General features: G+C 53.1%; 1 protein-coding gene across 1 annotated transcript in view; it reads left to right on the top strand.

Annotated features, from left to right (window-relative positions):
* The window catches only part of OTOF (otoferlin), a 150,492-nt gene that overhangs the window by 61,423 nt on the left and 66,902 nt on the right, over positions 1-22,167 (top strand). The window contains exons 4-5 of the mRNA XM_090031117.1: positions 639-738; positions 9,353-9,564. Of these exons, the coding sequence (XP_089887243.1) occupies positions 639-738; positions 9,353-9,564 (312 nt within the window). The remainder of the gene's footprint in view (positions 1-638; positions 739-9,352; positions 9,565-22,167) is intronic.

Raw genomic sequence — 22,167 nt, 5'->3', positions numbered from 1 at the left:
GCCAAACCCTCCTGCTCTGCTGGGGGCTGGCTGAGTTCATCGCAACAGAGGAATGGCTCCAGGATGTTTTTTCTGCAGTTAAGCTCAGAGCCGGCATTTGCTGCAGAGGAGGTTCGCTGAGCCTGATGAGGGGGCCCTTGAGTCGAAAAAGGCTGAGATTCACCGTTTTGGAGGGCGAGTGTGTGAAGGGGCAGTGACGAGAGCGGGGGTGTCCAACTCATCTTGGGATCAGACCCATGTGTCAGGGACTCCTCCCGGGTTGCAGTCTCAGGGCCAGTAGCAGAAGGCAGGGATGGGGGGGCATGGGGCGAGGGGCAGGGGTCGCAGTGTGGGTCAGGCCATGTCCCACCTAACCCCTGGCAACATCTGGTAGCCCACTGGACTACCAGTGGGGCTGGATGCCAGCTGCCGCTGCCTCTGCTGGGGTCGTTTCGGAGGGGTCTGGACGCCGCTTGCAGGGCGGGGGCATAGCGGGCTCTTTACTGCTCAGGCAGCTTGTGACTTGCTGTAGGCAAATGGGTGCAGAGGGAAACCAAACCTATTGCAAAGAAGGGCTCCGGGGGCAGCGGGGAAGGTGGCGGTCTCTCTGCCTGGGGCGGGTTCCCTACCGCTCATGTCCTCTCCGACTCTCTCCCCAGACTCATTGGCACTTTCCGGATGGTCCTGCAGAAGGTGGTGGAGGAAGGGCAGCTGGAGGTGACGGACACGTTAATAGACGACAACAACTCTGCTATTCGGGTAAGCGGCGCATCCCTCTGGCAGCCTCTGCCGGGGAGGGATACAGAGGGTGCTGTCCTCGCCCTGTACCGGTGGGACTGGGGTGGGCGTATATAAGTGTGTCTGCCCTCAGCAACTGTGACACTCATTTCCCCTGTGTTAATACTTTTGCTGAGCGCTCAGGGAGTCCCTCCGAGGCCCTGGGGACACAGGGGATGCCCGTACTGGGACTGCGGTGTGCGCGGATGTCGCTGAGCTAGGTTGAAAGTGGTTTTCTCGGGTCTGGCTGCCAGTGTAGACACAGCAGCATGGGCTGACTGCCCAGGTGGGCCAGGTTAGGGACCGCCGGGCAACAGTGCGGGGGGGCGCAGAGCTGGGGGTCGGACTCAATGATCTGCTCAGGTCCCTTCCGACCCTGGACACTATGAAACTACGGAGCCGGACACCTACTTCCAGGCGCTCCACCCGATGGCAGACGATGCCACAGTGGAAATAAAGGGCCACCGTGAAGTCCAGCCAGGGGTTGCCTGGACGAAGGTAGTCTCTGGCCCGGGGAGGGGCTGCACCAGGGTGACCCCCCACCCCGGCGCTGCACAGCCGTCTCGAGTCCCTCACATCCGCAGAGCCGGATGAGCTGCCGGCCTCAGCATGTGAGGATGGAGGGCCACCAGCAAATGTGTCCGAGTAATCGAGGCGGGCGATTCTTCTTTTGGACACCTGATTGTCATGACTGCCATGGGGGTCTTCAACTTCCCCGACATCCTCTGGCCAAATCTGACCGGTCGAGTGGCTTTCTCACCCACGGCAATGACCTCGACCTCGTGCAAGAGGTCTGCGGGCCGACGGCTGGGTCTGGCTCTGGCCAAAGGGTGACGTGGCGAGCGAGGGGAGGCTTGGTGGCGGCGACCATGAGATGATCACCTTCTCTATTCAACGCAGGGTGGGCAAATCCCGCAATAAAACAGAAGTCCTCAACTTTGGGAAGGCAGACTTTCACAAGCTCAGGAGACTGATCAGTCAGGCACTAATCGACCCTGGCCCCTGGGGTGGGGGAGTGCACGAGGAATGGTTGATCCTAAATAACTCAATCCTCAAGGGAAGTCCAACCCATCCTGCGTGAAATGCAGTCAGCGGGCAGGAAAGCCCCCTTGGCTCAATAGGGAACTCATGGACCTCGTAAAACTTAAAAGCGAAGCCTACGCCACATGGAAAATGGGAATCATCACCAAGGAGGACTACTCAGCACTTGCCCGCACCTGTAGAAAGAGGTTCAGAAAAGCCAAGGCAGAAACTGAGCTTGGACTAGCCACCAGGATCAAGGACACCAAAAAGTCCTTCTTCGGATATGCGGGAAGTTGGAAAAAGAACAAAGGCAACGTTGGCCCCCTGCAAGGCCAGATGGGGCAGCTGATGTCTGGTGCCCAAGAAAAGGCCAGTCTCCTAAACGATTACTTTGCATCACTTTTCCACCCACCCAAGGGGGTCATGCCGTCAGATAGGATGCAAAACTTCCAAGGAGTGGGAGATGGGCCCATAATCGATGCTGATCTTCAAGGGCTCAACACCCATATGCCTGCAGGTGCTGTTCAAGGAGCTGGCGGACATCATTGTCCAGCCAACCTCATCTCCTTCTGTGACCAGGTGACGCACTGCCTGGATGAGGGAGACAAGGTTGATGTCACATATTTGGATTTCAAGAAAGCCTTTGACTTGGTCTCCCATGATGTCCTCATGGTTAAGTTGGGGAGCTGCGGCCGCGACCCTCTCACAGTCCTGTGGCTGGGGAACTGGCTCCGGGGCTGGACCCAGTGAGTACTAGTTGATGGGCGCAAAACCTGATAGCATTTAAAGTAGAATAGGCGAGGCGCTTCACCTTGGGAAAAGCAACCAGCATTGTACTTATAGGCTCTCTAGCACTACGACCAAAAGATGCTTGGGGGTCTTAACTGACCACAAGATGAACATGAGCTCCCAATGCGATGCTGTGGCCGGCAAAGCAAACCAAGCTCTGGCGTGCATCTACCAATGCGTCTCAAGCAAAACCAGGGAGCTCATCCTCTCTCGTTACTTGGCCTTGGTGAGGCCACAGCTGGAGTACTGTGTCCAGTTTTGGGCCCCCCAGTTCAGGAGAGATGTGGATAAGCCCAGGAGAGTCCAAAGGAGAGCCACCCACTTGATCAAAGGCCAAAAGAGCAAACCTTACAAGAAGAGGCTGAGGGACATGGGACTCTTCAGTCTGGGGAAGAGAAGGCTCAGGGGGGACTTGGTGGCAGCCTATAAGTACGTCGTGGGGTGCATCAGGATCTGGGAGAGCAGTTGCTCATCACGGCACCCCAGGGGATGACAAGGTCCAACAGCCGCAAACACCAGGAAGGTCGATTCAGACCGAACATAAGGAAACATTTCTTTACAGTCCAAGTGTCCGAGGCCTGGAACAGACTCCCCCCGCCCCGAGGTGGTGCAAGCATCTACTCTGAACTGTTTCAAAAGGCATTTGGATGCTTATCTTGCTGGGCTCCTATGACCCCGGCTGACTTCCTGCCCCTGGGGTGGGGGGCTGGACTCGATGATCTTGCGAGGTCCCTTCCAGCCCAAATGTCCATGAAATCTATGAAACGTAGGTCTCTACCCAGCTTCTTGGGTGCATTTTGGAGCCCGTGGTGCTGCCCCATCTGGATGGTGACATGAGCTAGGGAGCTTCAGGCTACCAGAGCTAAGTCTTCATGTGCATAATCACACCCTGCAGTGTGGACAGACCTCGTGCCCATTGCTGTGGCACTTTCAGATCGTAGACTCCTAGAGCAATGGGGCTGGAGGGGAGCATCTTCATAGATTTCATAGACCTTAGGGCAGGAAAGACCTCGGAAGATCATCAAGTCCAGCCCCTTGCCCCAGGGGCAGGAAGTCGGACACTGTTTGTCTTGACACGGCCAACACCGAGACCAGGGTGCGGGGAATAAGGAAGTGCAAAGAAGTCTACTCCGTCCCAATGGTGCAGCCATCTCTGCTGGCCAGCGGCAGCGACCGGACCTCCCGCTGTTTTCCGCCACGGGTGCTTTTAGCAGATGGCCCCACCACCAGCTGATGCCAAGGGAAAGCCCCTTGGGGCTTCGCACCAGCCTCAGCTAGCTCTGTATGCCAGCGTACACTTCTCAGACTCATGCGGCCGCTGTTTCCAAGGCTACACGGCCGGCTTTGATGGCTGAGCTCCTTACCCGCAGCTTGACATTTTGATATCTATAGTAACTCCCTCAGGTGCATGGTGTTCCTCAAAACCACAAAAAAAGAAGCTGTTTGCTGTGCTTAGCAGGAAGCTAATAGCCAACATGATGACCAGGGCTTAGGGGAATTTATCCTCTGGTGAGACCAACATGGGCACCCAGCAAACTGGTCTAGGGCCAGGTTTTACTCCAGCTATTGAAAGCAGTTTCTCAGGGACTTGAGCAGGGTGGAGCAGAATAGCATTAAAAAAAAAAACCCATACATGTAATGTGTGCCGCCGTTAAACCAGAAAAAAGGGCAATTTCGTCATGTGTACAAGTGCTCTCGGTGCCTAGCCTCCCTCGGACCCCAAGGAGGAGGGATGAAAACACACATGAACCTTCGCAGGAAGATTTTTTTCAGGTACCAAAGGGCTTTTTAATGCATGGCAGAGCTGCCCCACAAGAGCCGGTGGCTGGAAGGTAAAACCCGGCAAATCCCAATGGGAAATAAGAGTTTATAGTGGTGTTTATAACAATGATTTACAATTAAACCAATGTCCTGGGCCTCATGCCTTCGGATGCAAGTGGGGGGCCTGCCTGGAAGGTTTACCCAGTGCAGGGGTAACAGTCTGAATCCCAGGGGCACAGTATACCAGAGGACGAACTAACTGATCAAAGCCTCCCTTCTGCATGAAGAAGCTCTGAATCTCTGCCTAGAGAAGTCTCTGCCACCTTGGGAACCAGGACAGAGTCGTCAGTTTGCCACATGACCCTACTCTGTGCCTCAGCGACCTGCTCTGTAAAATGGGGCCATATAAATCACTGCATTTCCCAGCCTGGGGGTTGATTCATCAGATCTTTGCAATTACATGGAAAGCCCCATTTTAATCCTCTGCTTTGTATACCAGTGTCGGTGTGGGATAAAGATGGGGCGGGCATAAAGGGTGAGAGACTTTTAAACTCCCACATCTCCCCTACTTATTTAACTCCCTGGGTTGTAGGAGTCACGTACGCTCTGTGGGTGTATATGTGTGTGGGTGTGATGGTGAGCGGGTGTGCACGGAGACACGCACACACATGCCTGCTCACACGTATCCTGGGGTTTCGAGTACAGGTGGTGGGAACACTTAGTGTCCTTGCAGGGTGTGTTTGCAGGATGGAGACACCCTCTTCTCTCCAAGGTCACCCCAGTTTCACCTGGGCTCCCAATTATTAGTGTGTGTGTATGTGTGTGTGGGGGGGGGCAGGGTTGTAGACTCCCCTGTTCCCATGCAGTATCCATGGCAACCTCAAAAGCCAGAAAAGACAAACCAGCCCCCGGAGCTGTCTCCCAGCCCCTCCGCTTCTCAGCTGCAGCCCCAGGCATGGGAGCCCGCTGGAGGCCAGGGTTTAGCAAGCAGGCAGAGCGGTTCAGAAAAGGGAGAGGAAAAAAGCCCGGGCTTTTCACAGGAGGTAAATGTCAGCAAAGACGCGACTGGAGCCAGCGGAGCACAGCCCTGTCTGGAGGACTGGGCACGTAATCCCTTCTTGCCCGCTCCTCTTGCTTCACGGGTCGAGTGAATGTATCCCTGCAGCGCAGGCCAGGCCCAAGTCCAGGGCGCAGGGTATCGGCCGTGGGAGCAAAACGGCAGCCACTGGCTCTGCCACCGACTCACTGTGCGACCTTGAGCAACTCACCTCATCACCTTTTGCCTCAGTTTACCGGTCAGCAGACTGAGAATAGTCACTCAGGTCACTATACACTTGCACAGTGTATAGTTTTTTTAAAGCAGGTTAGGCAATGGATGTGTATACCACAGTTTGGACAGGGCTGATGTCTCAATAATCACAGAAATCATAGAAATCATTGAAATCCTAGAGCAGTGGGGCTGGAAGGGAGCTCCAGAGGTCACATCTAGTCCAACCCCTCAGGCAGGTATGGGACTAGATGTGACCTCTGGAGCTCCCTTCCAGCCCCACTGCTCTAGGATTTCAATGATTTCTATGATTTCTGTGATTAGGGGTGTGTCTGGGCTGGTTTGGACAGGGCTGAGCCTGCCTCGGATAGTGTCTGGACTAGACGTGACCTCTGGAGCGCCTGTCCAGCTCCCCTGCTCTAGGATTTGAGGCAGGCAACGTTATTTTTTAAAAATTATTTTGGCCAGCACAGAATGTTTTTGACGGTCACCAGTTCCCAGCTTTGCATTGGAAAAGCAACCCAAGCAAACCCACCAAAGCACTGAGTGTGTCTGAGTTTGCAAAAAATGGAAAAAAAAATTTTTTTTTGCAAACCAAAGACAATCCCTACAAAACCCTGTGGCATTTTCCTGAAAGCCATTCTTTGTCTTTTACAAGAAGCAGATTTTTCAAACTGAAATTATTCAAGCTTTAGTTTAGGGGTTTTTTTGGGCGTGGGGGTTTGCATTCAAAAACAATATGGGATTCTTTTCTAATTAAAATTGTCTTGCAAAATATAATTGGCATGTTTTGGCCGGCTCTAACAATCTCAGTGACTTGCCTTGCTGAGGAGCTGAATAGCTTTTCAGATTATAAATCCAGAAGGAACTGTAACAACCATCCCCTGTGACCGCCTATGTAAACAGGTGCCAGGAATTCATGCTTGTTTGAAACACAGCATCTCTTCTAGTAAAAAAAAAATATATATAACCCAGCTTAATTTAAAGATTTCCAGTGAAGGAGAATCTGTCATGTCCCTTGATGCCTGGATCTGCTACTTAATTAACTTCACTGCTAAAAAATCCTGCCCTCTCTTGCTGAATTTGCTGGGCTTCTGCTAGTTCCTGTGACAGGTCTGCCTTTATCAAATTTCTCTTCTGCAACAAGGTGCCAATTAACGGCACCAGGCAGGCAAATGATTTCTTGGTTCACCGGGTAAATCTCAAAGCGGGGACAAGGATGGAATTCATTTCAGGTCGAATGTAACTTTTCTTTTGACCCAAAATAACATTCGAAACGTTTCATTTTCATTTCAGAAATCTTTTTTTTTTTTTGGTAATATAAGTCATGACATTTCAATGTAAGTAAACTTCAAGATAAAAAGGTGCCTTACAACAGAATCAAGCCGTTTTGACTTTTTTCAAGTGTTTTCTCGTTTTTTTCTTCCAATCTGGTGAATTCAAAACCCGTTCATGGAAGGTTTTCATTCACCCACATCTGCCTCTTTTTTTTGGTGAATCCAACGATTTCATCCAGCTTTGTATATAGACTGATTGAGCCATGACGTAACCTTCTTCTTGATCAGCCAAAAACCAAAAGTCTTATATAACTTTAAGGTGTTTCCCAGTCTTCTTGGGGTACAGGTACGCCTTGCCTGGACATTATACTCCTCAGAGAAATATTAGAGAAAGAAAGAGAAAGTTTTGTAATATTTTTTACCCATTTTTTTGAGTTCTTGGCTTTTCAGCCAAAATCCTCACAAATTGGTCATCAGCGGATATTTTCCATGGATGACACCCAGTTGGATGGAGGTGCAGATACTCCGGAGAGCGGGGCTAGGATCCAGAACGACTTGCACAGACTGGAGACGTGGTGCATAGTCAATCAACAAGGACAAGTGCAAAGTCCTGCATTTGGAGTGGAATAACTGGGAAGATTGAGGGGGATTTGATCACAGTTTTTGCAAATCCCTGAAGGACAGTGATAGATAGAGAGGGTGCAGGGGACAGGACTAGGATCAAGGGCCTCAAGTTGTAGCAGGGGAGATTGAGATTGGAGAGGAGAAGGGACTTGCTGACTCTGGGGTGGGTGGGCATGGGACCGGGCAGCTAGAGGAGCTGTGGCATCTCCATCCTTGGAAGTTTTCAAGAGCAGGTTAGACAGACACTCAGCTGGCTTAATTGAGAATAACCCTGCCTTGAGCAAGGGGCTGGACTAGATGACCTTGTGAGGTCTCTTCCAGCCTGACTTTCCCATCATCCTATGATCCTAAGTTCCAGTTAGAAAGTGGAAAAAAATAGATTTCTTGTTCTAAAAAATCTCTTTTTGGGCAGGGCAGCTTTGGTGGTTTCTAGCTGGGGGCTATTTTAACATCTGTCAAATGTTCTGAGAACCAGGAGATCAAAGGCACTTTCTGTGGGTGCGTCTACATGTTCATTAACGAGCTTTTGGTAATGCGCATTAAATGTAGTACCTCCATTGTGAGGTGCTAGAAAAGGTGCATTCGTTTAATTTAATGCGCATTAGCAAAAGCACCCTTTTTTGACACTTTAGTGCACATCAAAATAGGCTAATGCACATGCGTAGGTGCATCCATGATGTGTCTTTGCATCTGGGTAGATACCCTGTGGCTTGACTTGTCCTTAAAATCGAGACTGGCTACCTCTTTAAAAGACATGTTGTAGCTCAAGGAGAAATCCTGCTGCAGTGACAACAGGGCCCAATACCAGCCTTGAATCTATACGTGGGGGAGTAATGGCTAGGGAAAGGGTGGGGATTTCACCTCTGCACGCACCGTTCTCCAGTCTGATACTAATATCACAGCTAGCTCTGGTGCAAAGACTTCGAAATGAAGGTTGAAAATGGAAGGTGCAAAACCCCCCCAGCCATGAACATGAGAGAGAGAGAATATCTTACAGAGAGAGATATAAGAACGTAAGGTTTCCACAGCTCTGTGTAGTTGGCTGGTGAAGAAAGAAATGTGAGCAACTTGGTTATGAAGTTCAGGTACTTCCAAAGCAAGGGAGTGCTGGGTATGAATATACTGGGGGTGTCGGCTGTAGCTGTGTTGGTCTAAGGACATAGATAAGGTTTTTTGGGTAAATGTAATATCATTTATTGTTATTTAGTTGGTCTAATAAAATATATCACATTTACCCATCTAGAGGACAGCGGCAGGAACAAAATAACCACGCGCTGGGTCTAAAGGCAGAGCCATTCCAAGGACATCACACACACACACACACACACACACACACACACACACACACACATTTTTTAATCAGGATGTTGACTGCCCCGTGGGACATACTACCCATGGGAAAGGGTTGGGTTGGGTCATAGTTTCATAGTTTCTAGGGTCGGAAGTGACCTGAGCAGATCATCTAGTCCGACCCCCCGCCATGGCAGGAAAGAGGACTGGGGTCAAACGACCCCAGCAAGGTGTTCATCCAGCCTCCTCTTAAAGACCCCCAGGGTAGGAGCCTGCACCACTTGTCTTGGGAGCTGGTCCCAGGCCCTAGCCGCCCTGACCGTGAAGTCGCGCCTCCTGATGTCTAGCCTAAACCTCCCCTCTGCCAGCTTGTGGTGTCTATATGTGTGATGCAGAACGACCGGAGGCCACAAGTAGCCATGCCAAACCAAGGGGCTCAGTGCTGGGGTAATGGGAGGGGGGTATATGGACCCATGTTGCAGGGCACGACTGCTCCCTGCAGTCCTGAATGAACCTCCCGGCCCATCCTCGTGGGTCCCACGTGTGTTTTTGGCTTGTCTTTCAGACCAGCATCTCCATAGAGATCCGATACCAGGCCATGGACGGCACGGTGGGCACGTGGAGCGACGGGGAGTTCCTGGAGAGCCCGCACAGCCGCTCGGAGAGCGAGGGCAGATACGCCCTGGAGACCGACAGCCTGATCTCCGGCCACCGGCACGGCACCTCGGGGCCCCCCAGCAAGCCCCACATGCAGTCGGCGGAGAGAAGCTTCCGGAGGTAACGTGCCCCGGTGCCCTTCTTACCGTCTCACCCGCAGCGTGCCTCGCTTTCCAAAGCTGGGCTCTGCCGAGACTCCATTGCATATATTGTCCCATCTGCTACCATTGCAAACTCTGTGCATACCCATGCCCTGGAGAGCAAGAGAGGAAGGTGAGGGGCTAATTGCAGTTTGCAAATCAAGCAGCAAAAACTGCAGTATTAGATGGAAAAGGGAAATGCAGCGTCATGAGCTGCTCTCACGCAGCACGGGCCGGCAGCTGTGGATTGGGGGTGGTATGCATAGGCCCGAGGAGACCCAGAGGTCCACAATATATTTATAATGCCCGCCGCTTGGGTTTCAAGGTGAGAACCGCAATGCCAGTCTGTGTCTAGTTGGTGGATATGCAGCAAGTATCGTGCAAAGCAGTCATTCAGCAGCGAGCAGGAGAGTAGGCTGTTATCCTGCCTTGAGAACAGGTATGGAGTGAACTGGGAGAGGCAGACCCCACCGCGGCAGTGGCTGGAGATGTCCTACAGACCCGTCACCCAGCTTCCTGGACCCGGGCATTTTGTGCTGCGGTGGTTTGCTGACAGGCTGATAAGGCAGCTCGGAGGGAGGGAATACGCACTGGCTGTTGATCAGGCCTCTTTTTTGGGGTGGGATGGATACTATTCTGCATTTCTGTAGAGCATCTTGCATCCTGAAGAGCCACATAGTGTCATGGAGGTGGGTAACCAATGGGTCACCGTGCCACTGACATGCTGCCATGTCTGGGGAGGGAGCGGCAGCTCCGCTGAGAAATGCAGAACGTCCCGGGGCTCCGGCAGGAGGGAGACACGGGCACTGGTAGCAGCAACGGGGAATTTCCCGACCCCGGATTTGGATCCTGGGTGGAAGAGCAAGGCCCCCTCACCAGGAGCGTCTTTTGTCTTAGTCCCAGCTGCTCCGAACCAGATGTGTTCTCATTTCCACTGGCTGCAATCCAGAGTGACTCCACAGTCACCATCCGGATCGTGCCTCACTCACCGTGGTGGGAGGGTGCAGGGCCTGATATATGCACTCGAGCGGGGAAGGCTTTCCCACCCCATACAGCTCATCAAAGTTTCCTGAGAGGAGCTGCGACGAGCCTGGAGATTCAGAGCTGTGCGATAGACGCAGGGGTGTTACCCAGGGCTGCCTCTCGCCATCCGCAGCTCTTGCCCAGACGAGACGGGCAATAGGCTTCCTCTGCAGCACAGAGCCAACCTGGCTTATAGTGTCAAAACCAAGTCATGTGCAAAGGCATTTCAAATCTCTGCAGTTTGCTGGGCTGATGGGAGGAAGCCAATCTGGCATATCCCATCTGCTTTGCATGCTCCTTCCCGCGGCACATGCTCTGGCAATAAGACTTTTCCTCCAGGCATCTAAATCCTCTGCATTTCACGCCCACCACAAAAAAAAAATAGTCTCCCCATCTCAGCAGCTCACAGCTGAAGGATGAGATTCCTCGAGACTCCTCACGTTCAGGCGAGTGGCTAAATTACTGTGCAAATTGGGCTGTAGACTGTGGATTTCCAGCTTAATTGAAACCATAGATCAGCTTCCCAGCTCAATGTGCTGTGACTTTAGTGTGCAGGGAAGATGCTAATAGATTTAAAAGGGAGATTGCATGGTTGTTTGCCATGCCTACACATTGGGTAACTACAGCTAGTGCTTTAGCAGCCTGGCTTTTGGATTTATGTGCTGAGCTCCCTTCAGAAGCCAATTTAAACTCTGGCAGGATCAAGATATCATTTACAAGGAATCAGCTGTGCAGAAGAGGCCTTATAAATGAGACTCCTATCTGTGCCATGGAGACTTAAAAAATACAAGGGCACTTTTTATAAGCAAAGGTATGTTTGCTCAAGATCAAAATTCCCTTTCCTCCACAGCATTGGGTCTTTGTTGGTGTTTGCCCTTTGGCTCTGCACTGGAGCTGGCTGCATTTCAGTGGCATGGAAAGCCAGTTAGGGATGGAAGATGATGCCTGTAGTCAATGTGTGTAACAGCAGCATTCAGCTACCTGAAAGGTGGTTGCAAAGAGGATGGAGCTGGGCTGGTCTCAGCAGGGGCAGATGACAGGACAAGGAGCAATGGGCTCAAGCTGCAGCTAGGGAAGTTGAGGTTAGATAGTAGAAAGAAATCTCATGTTAAATATTAGAAAGAAATCGGCACCAGAAGAAATCTCCTGAGGTTCAACAAGGACAAGTGCAAAGTCCTGCACGTAGGAGGGAGTGATCCCCTGCACCGGTGCAGGCTGGGGGGGACGGGCTGGGCAGCAGCTCTGCAGAAAAGGACCTGGGGGGGACAGGGGACAAGAAGCTGGATAGGAGCCGGCAGTGCGCCCTTGGTGCCAGGAAGGCGACCGGCATCCGGGGCTGCGTTGTAGGGGTGTTTCCCGCAGATCAAGGGAAGTGATTCTTCCCCTCCATTTGACACTGGGGAGGCCACATCTGGAGTCAGGATCATGAAGAAATCCAGGAAATACAGGGGTCACCTGGCCTGTCCCAAGTGGGAGGCAGAGAGAGGGGGATTTCTCCACAGCAAAGAGGATGGAGCTGGGCTGTCTGTAGTGGGGGCTCTCTCAGGGGTTTCCCTGAAGAAATACGGGTTATTATTCCCAAGGTCCTGAGCAAATTTAAGCTTGAAGTTGAATGCTGTGTCTCCGTGACCCCACTCGAGCTTGGTCCCCAGCATTGCAGTGAACAGCTGCCCTGCTCGGGCCCAGAAGTGGCTGCATTTCAGTGGCGAGTGAAAAGGGCCCTGTACGCTAACCAGAAATAGGATGAAGATGTTTAATCTCCTGCAGCATCGATAGCCCTGCGACTTCTGGCCCTGCAGGAACCAGTCAGCTGTGATCATTTGTCCTCATGTGTTGTGCTTACTGGGCCCTCTAGCGACTGCTTTTGGGAAATTGCTCCAAACCCAGAATGATTTAGTGGTGTTGGGTGCTCTGGTTCTGCCATCGGTCCACATCTGGGTCCCCTGCCCTTGCTCTTGGAAGCAGACAGTCCTACAGAAGCGGGGCTGGCAGGGAGCTGCAGGGCTCCCATCTCGTCCAACCCCTGCCTGAGGCAGGATCAGCCCTGTGCAAATCAGCCCAGACAAACCCATCATCTATAAACTCTTAGCAAAACTACCATCAGCTCTGACACAGCCCCAGGCATCACACACCCCAAGGAAAGCAGGGGACTGTGGCTGCCGACATCTAGCTGCTGCAAAGGTTGTGAACAGATGCACGAGAGAGCCCAGGCAGAGGCCGTGGCCCCTGCTACAGGGGAAAGCAACCCCCCCCCCCCACCAAGTCTGCACGAGTCTGAGCAGAGGAGGAAATCCCTCCTTAATCCCAAATGTGATGATTGGCATGGCCCCGAGCAGAAGGACTAGCCTGGGTTGGAGTCCCGGCGGGAGCACTGGCACAGCCTGGTCACCGTCCCCAGCCTGGGCTGCAGCCGGCACCCCTGAGGAGGGTGCAAACACCCCTTTGCAGCCTGCTGCGATAGGATGGGGGGGAAATCCCTGGGCCCCGGCGGCTGCCTTGCTGCGAGGCGTTCGAGCAGGCCTGGGGGAGAACGCAAAGGGGTGACGCGGCCCTGTCGCTGCCCTCAGGGAGGAGGAGGAGGACGAGATGTATTATCACAGCGAGGACGAACTCCTGGGCGAGGCGGACACCCTCAGCCAGGGCTCTCTCAACGCGAGGTAGACGGGCCGTCCGGGCGCCGGGCTGCGTGTGGTGTGTCCGGTCCCAAAGGGGCTGGCCCGTGGCAGCATGGCCCGGGCCATGGGGGAGCGGGGGGAGCAGGTCCAGCCCTGCGTGCGCTGAGTGTGAAGCCTTGCCGTGGTGTTTGCAGTGGTGTGACTTGTCCCCCAGCGCCCGGAGGAAGCTCTGGGCCCAGATACTGCTGCCAGGAAAACTCAGGTAATCTGGGGCGGGCAGATTTCTCCTGCAAATCAGCCAGGAGAAAGGCTCCCTATTCAGGCGTGTGGCATGCAGCGTGACGGAGCGTGTTTTGCTATTGCACCCGGTCCTCCCAGAGGGGCTCCCCCTGCCCCAGCTGCCACAGGGACCTCCAGCCCCCACATTTCCCGTGGCTCCACGGTGGGAAACTGAGGCACGAGAGACAGCGAGAGTCTGACACTATCGCGTGCCTAAGTCCCTTGGGAGCCGGCCTGAAACAAACCACCCCATCCTCATGGTGAGTCTGGGGTGGGCAGGGTGGGAGCTGGGGCAAGCTAGCACCTGCGCCTTCCCGGTCGGACCCCAGTAAAAGCCCAAATCTAGGCATCTTTGGATCAAAGGGGAAGTAACCAGTCCACCACCCTGCTCCAGATAGGATCAGACCTGTCTAGGGTTGATCGTAGGGGTCTTGGGGCTGAGGGGGTTTCATCTCTTCTTGTGACCAGGTCACGCACACACCCCAGAGCTGAGCGCTGCCCTCACCCCCTCCCTTGGCTTCCTCCTGACGAGGCTGGTGGGGTCATCTCAGGCACCCTGGATTGACCCCCCTGTTTTCCCTGCCTGTATTTCTAACCTCTCCAAGCCTCTTCCTCTCCCATATCATTGCTGGCAGGACTTGTCCTGAAGTCCAAGGCACTGAGTGAGCACCTGGAGACAGCTGCGCACCTCATTAAAGAGTGGTTTACCTCATTAGGAAAGCTGTTGCCAGAATCAGTGGGTTTTCTATCCCCTCAGTGCCAAACAGCGGAAATTAAACCTATAAATAGAGCTGCTCTTCCCTGGCTGATGTGGCTTCAGAGCTGGCGGCAGTACCAACAAGCTCGTGCAAAACCAGTGTTTGCAGCGTGGGCCGTGGGGGATTGATGAGCGGCAGCTCCCAGCCAGCGCTGCTAGGTATCAAGGCTCCTCTGGAAAGACCCAGAGCAAAACATGCATTGGAGGAAGGGGCCAGGGTTTGAAAGCAAAGGAAAAGCCAGGACGGGGCTGCAGGTTTGACCTCACGTCCGTGGGTTGCGGGGTGTCATGGCACGAGGCAGAGGAGCACGCGTGGCAGGCATCGTCTCCACGCTGCCGGGACCAGGTTGTGGTGCCTGAAGGTTTGCCGTAGCCCTTTCCCCTGGATGGTGTAAGTTATTGGGAGGTGTTTCAGGCACTTGCTGCAAAGCTTTCATGCCTGGTGCTATAGGGTGGCTGATCTGGGCCTGCTGGAAAGAAACCAAACAGGACAGCGTTTGCATTGCCAGAAAATGAACAATTTTCCATGTTTTTCAGTTAAAAAAAAGCATTGTGAAACAAACATTTCCAATCCAAGCCTTAAGGATTAAAATAAATAACTAAAGAACATTTCCAACTGAAAAGCCCTTTGGAAGAAAACACGTGTATGTTTTTGTACGGAGAAAGCAGGACATTTTCCAAGCCCACCGCGGGTGGTGTCTGAAGCCTGAGTTTCAGACGTGCTCATGGGAAAAGCCACCAGCTCTTACCCAGCCTTTTTTTTCATCAGCACAATGCCAAGCATTTTGCAGCAGAGGGCTGGGTCGCCAGATGGACAAACTGAGGCATGGGGCGGTGAAAGGATGTGCCCAAGGACACCTGGTAGCGCAGTAGCAGAGCATGGGAATAGACCCGAGGTCTCCTGAGTCTTCAAGCAGTGCCCGACCCTTGCAATTTTGTGCGGTGAGGGTTTGCAGTGGGGAAGTGCTCAGTGGACAACCCCCAGTAGCATCCTTGGGTGCCAAGCTTGCGGGGTGGTGCCGAACACTGGAGGGTGACTGGAAGGTGAACGGGGTATCGAGATGGGCATCATCACTTAGTGGGGCTTCGTGGGAGCAAGTTCCTGCCCTAGGGTCAACCTGACACCTGGGTGGGAGGGAAGGTTGCAGGCAGGCCCCCGTTTTACCCAAGATGCCCTTCCACACTGCAGCTGGGCCAGCTGTGGGCAACAGCTGGCAGATCCCAGGGGTGTGCATGCTCACGAATATGCATGGCATGTTCATTGCCCCCTCTGCCTTCTCACTGCGTTTTTCTCCCTGTCTCTCCCAATGCCCCAGCCTCGGAGAAGACGGTGAAGATGACGGGAACACGGGGTAAATGCCAGGGAGAGGATGAACCACCAAGCTCCTCTGATGCCAAAACACACTCGCGGCCTCTTTCCTTGAGCCTGCCCCTGGATGCGAGGGCTGCAGCCCCGTGGCAGGGTGGAATTAAACCAGATCCTAGCACGTGTCACCCGATAGCTGCTTGCCATTAAAAATGCATGGCCAGGATGGAGCTCTATAGCCGAACCCAATCTGGGCACTGTGAATTATTGATGCTTCCTTTTCTTTTGCACGGCCCAGATGGACCCGGCTGGTCTATGTGCTCCTTCCGCCAGTAATTATCTCCCTGGGTCATTGGCTTCAGAGCTGGGGCTAAAGCCAAGGATTGGAGTCTGAATGCATTATGCCAATGCACACGGGGGAGAGGGGGTGCTGGTAGCAATCGGACTCTGAGTAATAGCGGCAGGCTCCTTCAGGGGCTAACGAGTCCTCTGCAGATGTGGATGTGTCGATGCACCCCTGGAAATACTAATCCCTGGTTAGCAGAGCCCTGTTTTCATGCATACAGTGTAGAGGGGCTTGTGTGAGAGCAAGGATACCCAGGACTTGATTTTGCAACACAACCACAGGCACCAAAGGGGAGCATCTGCTTTGAGCCCCAGGTCTGTGCTCACAAAGCAGCTGGTCATCGCACCTGGGGGTGCCCTGCCATCCTTTCCAGGGTGCCATGCCACGTCAGCACGGTGAGGTGCACAACCCAGAGACTTAAAACAATGTCAAAACCACCCTGCCCTGAGCTCTTTGCAAGAGGAGGATGGTGCAATTCTGCATTTTCCAAGGGGGAGTCAGTTTACTGAGTCTGGACACAGCTGGGGGTGACAGTCTGTTACTTTGCAGCCATCTAGACTCTGTTTCCATCTGGGCATCGGGGCCATTAGACCAAAAAGCCAGGTAGCAACCAGTTGGGAGCAGGGTGCCCTCTGTGCATGCGGTAAAAAGCGGATGTCCTGCAAGCCACACTGTGATATTTTGTGGGGATCCGGTGGCTGAACTGAAAAACAGGTCAAAACATCTCTGCGTTGCCCCCAAATAAAAGTCGTTGAGGGATTTTATCCCCCCAGTTCATAGATTCATAGAATCTATGAGTCAGGGCTGCAACCTACACCCCTGTATAGCTTCATGGATTCATTCATGAATCTCTGAATTGCGGGGATAAAATCCCTCAACAACTTTCACTTGGGGACAACCCAAAGATTTTTTTCTGTTTTTCAGTTCAGCCATAGTATCATGTGGTTTTATCCCACAAATGCAAGATTTTGGGGGGTTTTATCCCCATAATGAAAAATGTTGTGAGTTTTTATCCCCCAAATGAAAGATTGGGGGGTAGGGTTATCCCTATAATGAAAGATTTTTGTGGGGTTTTATCCCCAAATTTGGGGGGGGGATTATCCCCATAATGAAAAATTGTGCAGGATTTTATCCCCCGAATGAATGATTTTGGGGGATTTTATCCCCAAAATGGATGATTGTGGGGTGTTATCCCCATAATTAAAGATTTTGGGGTGGTTATCTCCATGATGAAAAATTTGGGGGGGTTAACCCCACAATGAAAGATTTTTAGGGATTTTATCCCCCAAATGAAAGGTTTTGGGAGGTTTTCCCCATAATTAAAGATGTGGGGGTGTTTATCCCTATGATGAATGATTTGGGGAGGTTATCTCCACGATGAAAGATTTGTAGGGATTTTATCCCCAAAAATGAAAGCTTTGAGGGGGTTTTTCCCCATAATGAAAGATTTGGGGGGATTTTATCCCCATAACAAAAAAAAAAGAAACGAAAACAACAAATAGTTGTTTCATTTTTAGGCCTTTACATTTAGTTTTGTAAGTCTTTTTTTTTTTTTTTTTACCCTTTAGAAACTTCAATTGAATCTTAGGTTTGAAAGTAAGGATTTCACAACAAAACAAAAATTGGCTTCTGCCTTTTTTTGCCCACTTCTTTTTGGGCTGATGCTACTTGCCCAATCCCTCCTGAACTCACAAGTCACTTGGGTCGACGCAGGACCCAGGTCGCAGGGCCCGTCTGGAGGCGCCAAGGGCGGTCCTGCAGCCCAGAGACCCCTTGCCGACCCGAGCCCAGGAGCCGTGCAGGCCCGTGGCAAGTCCACCGGCCCCTCCAGCCCGCTTTCAGGCCAGGTTCATGAGCACGGTGTGAAAATGCGACCCGGGAGCCTGTCTCCCGCTGGAGGCATTTATGAACGAAGGCAAGCTCACGTGGTTGACAAATACGTGGCTTCTACACAGCTCGCACCCCAGCTTTGTCTGCGGTGTGGACCATGAAGCCACACTGGGCCTGGCTCTTTAGGGAGCTTGGTAATATGCCTGCAAGCGATATCGCAGGACTGCAGGTTGGCGTGCGAGAGGGTCTGGTGTCTCCCAGCTCCCTCCGGCGCAAGCCCCGGGGTCTGTTTGGGGATAACCTTGCCCGTGCTGCGGCTGGGTGGCCGGTCACCACCTGACGCTGTGTGTCTCTCTCTCTCTCTCTCGCTGCCACTCGCTCAGCAAAATGTCTGAACTCAGGACTAAGCTCAATGACGGATACAAGTCGGTAGCAAGGTACCAAGCGCCCGTGGCTGGGGCGGGAGTTGTGCGTGGCTTTGCAGAAGGGTTTTCTCTTGAGCCTCTCCCCTCTCATCCATGCCAGTGCCATTGCTCCCTGGATCGGGTGGCCTCACGTGATGTCTGGGGAGAAGCGCACTCAGGTCTTCATCTGATGAAAACCTGGCTCGGGAGGGAAGTTTCTGCTGCTGCACTGAGTCCGGTGCCCGCGTGTGTCTGTACCGTGTTGAGTTGCCCCAGCCCCACTGTCGGCAATCCCAGGCCTGGCCCCAGGGGCAGAAGGGGCGTGAGATATGGGAGTCTCTTGAGTTGTGTTGGTGGGACAGGGTGGGAGGCACCCAGCTTTGCCCAGCCCCTACCCCACCTGCTCTAGGGATGGAGGCTGTTGGGCAGTAAGTCCAGCACACGCTTAGCCCATGCACATACTTATATACTGAAACCATGCATGTGCCTAGCTCATGCACATGCTTACTCACTTAGGCCACACACACACTTAGCCCATGTGTATGCTTGCATGCTTAGTGCACGCATACTCAGCCCATGCATGCGCTTCCCCCATGCACACACTTAGTCCCAACACATGCTTAGCCCATGTGCACACTAACATGCTTAGGTCACACATGCACTTATTGATATAGTTAGCCCATGAATGCTTAGCCCATGCACGCACACAACCCATATACATGCTTAGCCCTTGCACACTTACATGCTTAGCTCATGCAAATGCCTAACCCGCACACACACACTTACATGGAGCCCTTCCTAACGCATTGGGGCTGCACTGGTGGGGCTGCCGGTGGCTTCTTGTCCTCGCAGGTCCATGCATCTGAGCTCGGGGGCACCAGCACCTGTGTCCCAGACATATGCAGCCCCTTCACGCTGACGGTTTCATGGACAGCATGGGGTCTCATGTGTGGTCCGGTGCTGTAGCTCCTGGCTGTGTTGTGGGGGGCTGGAGGGTTGCAGTGAGCTTGGCGGAGACCCCCCGGCAGCCATCCTAGCAAAGGGGTCCAGCTGCCAGGTGTCCTGGGCGATGCCTCAGTCCTGAGGGTAGCTTCAGGGTCCGTTGGCTAGCCCTACATGCAGAGCCATTCCCTGTGGATCCATGCAGCCCCTTTCCCAGCCCTCCGTGGGCCCCACGGACACATGAGATAGGATGGGATGGGATGGGGTGGATTTGCTGTTCCCCTGGTGCTCATGGTCTCCCCGGTGTTTCTCCTGAACAGTGATGACAATGAGGACCCCAGGTATGGGGCACGACGCTCCTCTGGCATGGGCAAGGCCCAGGCATGTGCATGCGTGTGACATGTTGGCCCTGACTTGGGGCGTGGCACGGAGTGGCTTTGTAACAGCAAAGGGGTTTGGCATTGGTGCAAAGCGAAAGGGGTGTGTGTCCCGACCTGGGTTTTTCAGTGGGGGGTGGGGCTTCTTTCTACGTATGCTCCTCCCCCTTCCTCCCACTCCCTCCCCTCCCCTCCCCTCTCCTCCCCTCCCTTCCCATGCCCAGTGGATCTGGGGCTTTTCTTTTTCTCTCCACACCTGCCCTTTCTCTGTCTAGCCACCCCCATCCATTCTCATACACACCATCTATCTATCTATCTATCTATCTATCTATCTTATTCTCACACGCATCTTCTCTCTGTCCATCTAGCCATATGTCTGTCTTTCTCTTTATCTCTCCCTCCCTACATCTGTCCTCACACATCCCCTCTATCTGCCTGCCTGTTCATCCATCCATCCATCCATCCAGATGTGCTCACATGCACTTACTATCTATCCATTGATCCATATATCTGTCTCTTTATCTCTCCCTTCCTCCCCTCATCCTCACATCCCCCCTGTTTGTGTAGCTGTCTTTATTTTCACAGTCATTATTTTCCTGGGCAAACGTGCCCCACAGGACAGACTATAAACAAGCGGTCAGCCAACAGCAGTGGCATTGCCAACCAAAAGGTTCATTCACAGCCTAGGGTCTTTTCCCAGATCATGGGAGGACAGCTCTGGCTTTCTCAGCATCGCCGGCTTTCCCCTCTGTCCCTAGAATGAGCTCCCTGGCTCACTGCGGCAGCCTCTGGCTTTGCAATATAAACAGTCAAATCCTCGAGCACTCAGTACAACTTAATAAAATATCAAAGCAAACCTTGTTGTCTTTTCCCAGACCCTGGGAGAGTCCCTGGCTCAGTGCTGCAGCCAGCCACACAGCCCTCTCTCTCTCTCTTAGTCCTCCCAGCCCCTCTCTGGGAGCTTTTAACTTCCTTTGGCCCAGCCAGTTATCCTCATCAGCTGGCCCAGTCCTCCAGGCATGCATGTAACTGCAGCTGATATAGTCTGTCTGTCCACCCACCTATCCACCCATCCATGCATCCATCCATCCCAGTCTGTCTCCATTTCACCCCCATGCCCCCATTTCTGGGTGCTGCTCTTGCCTTCTCCTTTCCTCCCCCCCTGGTGCCAGTGCCCTGCCCATGGGCAAGTGTGTACAGTTGCAGTGCAGTTTGGTCCTGTGTTGCTGGTGGCGGGCGTGTCGTGGGGACGTTGGGGTCTTTGTCATTGCAGCTGAGCGGATGGCAGCTGACCTGTCGCTCTCTGTGCTTTCAGAGCTAAGGCTAAAGGGAAAGAGAAAAGGCACCGCATGTTACCATTCAGGTACCCCGACGGCCGTCATGGCTTCCCCGCCCGTGCTGACTTTCCACCTTCAGTTTTCGGGGGAATGACCCCTGATCTCTCTGCATCATCTTTCTGATGGCCTTTGTCCTCCCTGATGAGGGCAGGGCCCTGGAGGAAGCCAGTGGGTGGATGGGAAGCCAGACCTTTCCCAAACCAATTAACCCTATTGGCCCATGGGTTAGGCTTTGCCCCAAACCACAGAGGAAGCCCACCCCATAACCCCCTTGGTCATGGCCGTAGCAGACCTAGATGCAGAATCAGTGCATCCCTGTGGGGAGGAAGTATCTAGGGGTGAGCGCAGCCAAGAGCATCACCTCTGTAGCTGACCCGGATCATGGCTGTTGCACAAAGTCCAGGGACCTCTCATGTTTCCCAGTGCCTTGAGGAGCAGGTTGGAAGGCCAGAGAAGCCTTGAAAGGAAGGCTGTGCCCTAGCCGAGATATCACATGCATGCAGGGGGTTCAGGCACTGATGTAAGCCTCTGGGCACTGGATCTGCTGGATCTGGTCCCCTGTATCAGCGGCTTATGCTCCATACCCCATCATGGTGTCGGGGTGACAGGATGCAGCACATGGGAGGTGTCACTGGCCACGCAGATACGGTCTCTGTCTAGTGAAGGAGGCCCCACCCCTGCCCCACTCTCCAATACTAGTTGTCACCAGCCTTCAAACTTTAGATCATACAATCATAGAAAACTAGGCTTGCAAGGGACCTCAGGAGGTCACATCTAGTCCAACCCCCTGCTCAAAGCAGGACCACCCCCAGCTACATCGTCCCAGCCAAGGCTTTGTCTACCCAGGTCTTTAAAGCTTCCAAGGATGGAGAGTCCACCACCTCTCTGGGGACCCTGTTCCAGTGTTTTACTACTTTCCTAGTGGGAGAGTTTTTTACTAATACCCAACCTCAGCTTCCCTTGCTGCAGCTGGAGCCCATTGCTCCTTGTCCTGTCATCTGCCCCCACTGAGACCAGCCCAGCTCCCTCCTCTTTGCAGCCCCCCTGCAGGGAGGTGACGGCTGCTATCAAATCCCCCCTCTAAACCCCCAGAAAATCTCTGAACATTCAACCCTCAGGGAGTTAAAGCCATTTGCCACATGGAGACACACACCATGTAGCATGGGTGTATATCTACGTACATATATGTATAGGTCCCGGCCCCCCTCATCCCCCCGTACCCACCCTTGGGTCAAGTACGGATATATGTTAGCTTCCATTTCTCTTTTTCTCTGCTGTTTATTGTATCCACTTCTCTGCTGGCCAGTACATGTACTGTACATCCCGTACATGTATAGATATATGTACACACAGAGGGTAGCACTGCC

This window comes from Crocodylus siamensis, chromosome 1 (genome assembly GCF_052110815.1).
Source record: "Crocodylus siamensis isolate JL-2025a chromosome 1, ASM5211081v1, whole genome shotgun sequence".
Taxonomy (NCBI): domain Eukaryota; kingdom Metazoa; phylum Chordata; order Crocodylia; family Crocodylidae; genus Crocodylus; species Crocodylus siamensis.
The sequence above is the reverse complement of the archived record's forward strand: the minus strand, read 5'-3'. Positions and strand labels throughout refer to the sequence as shown.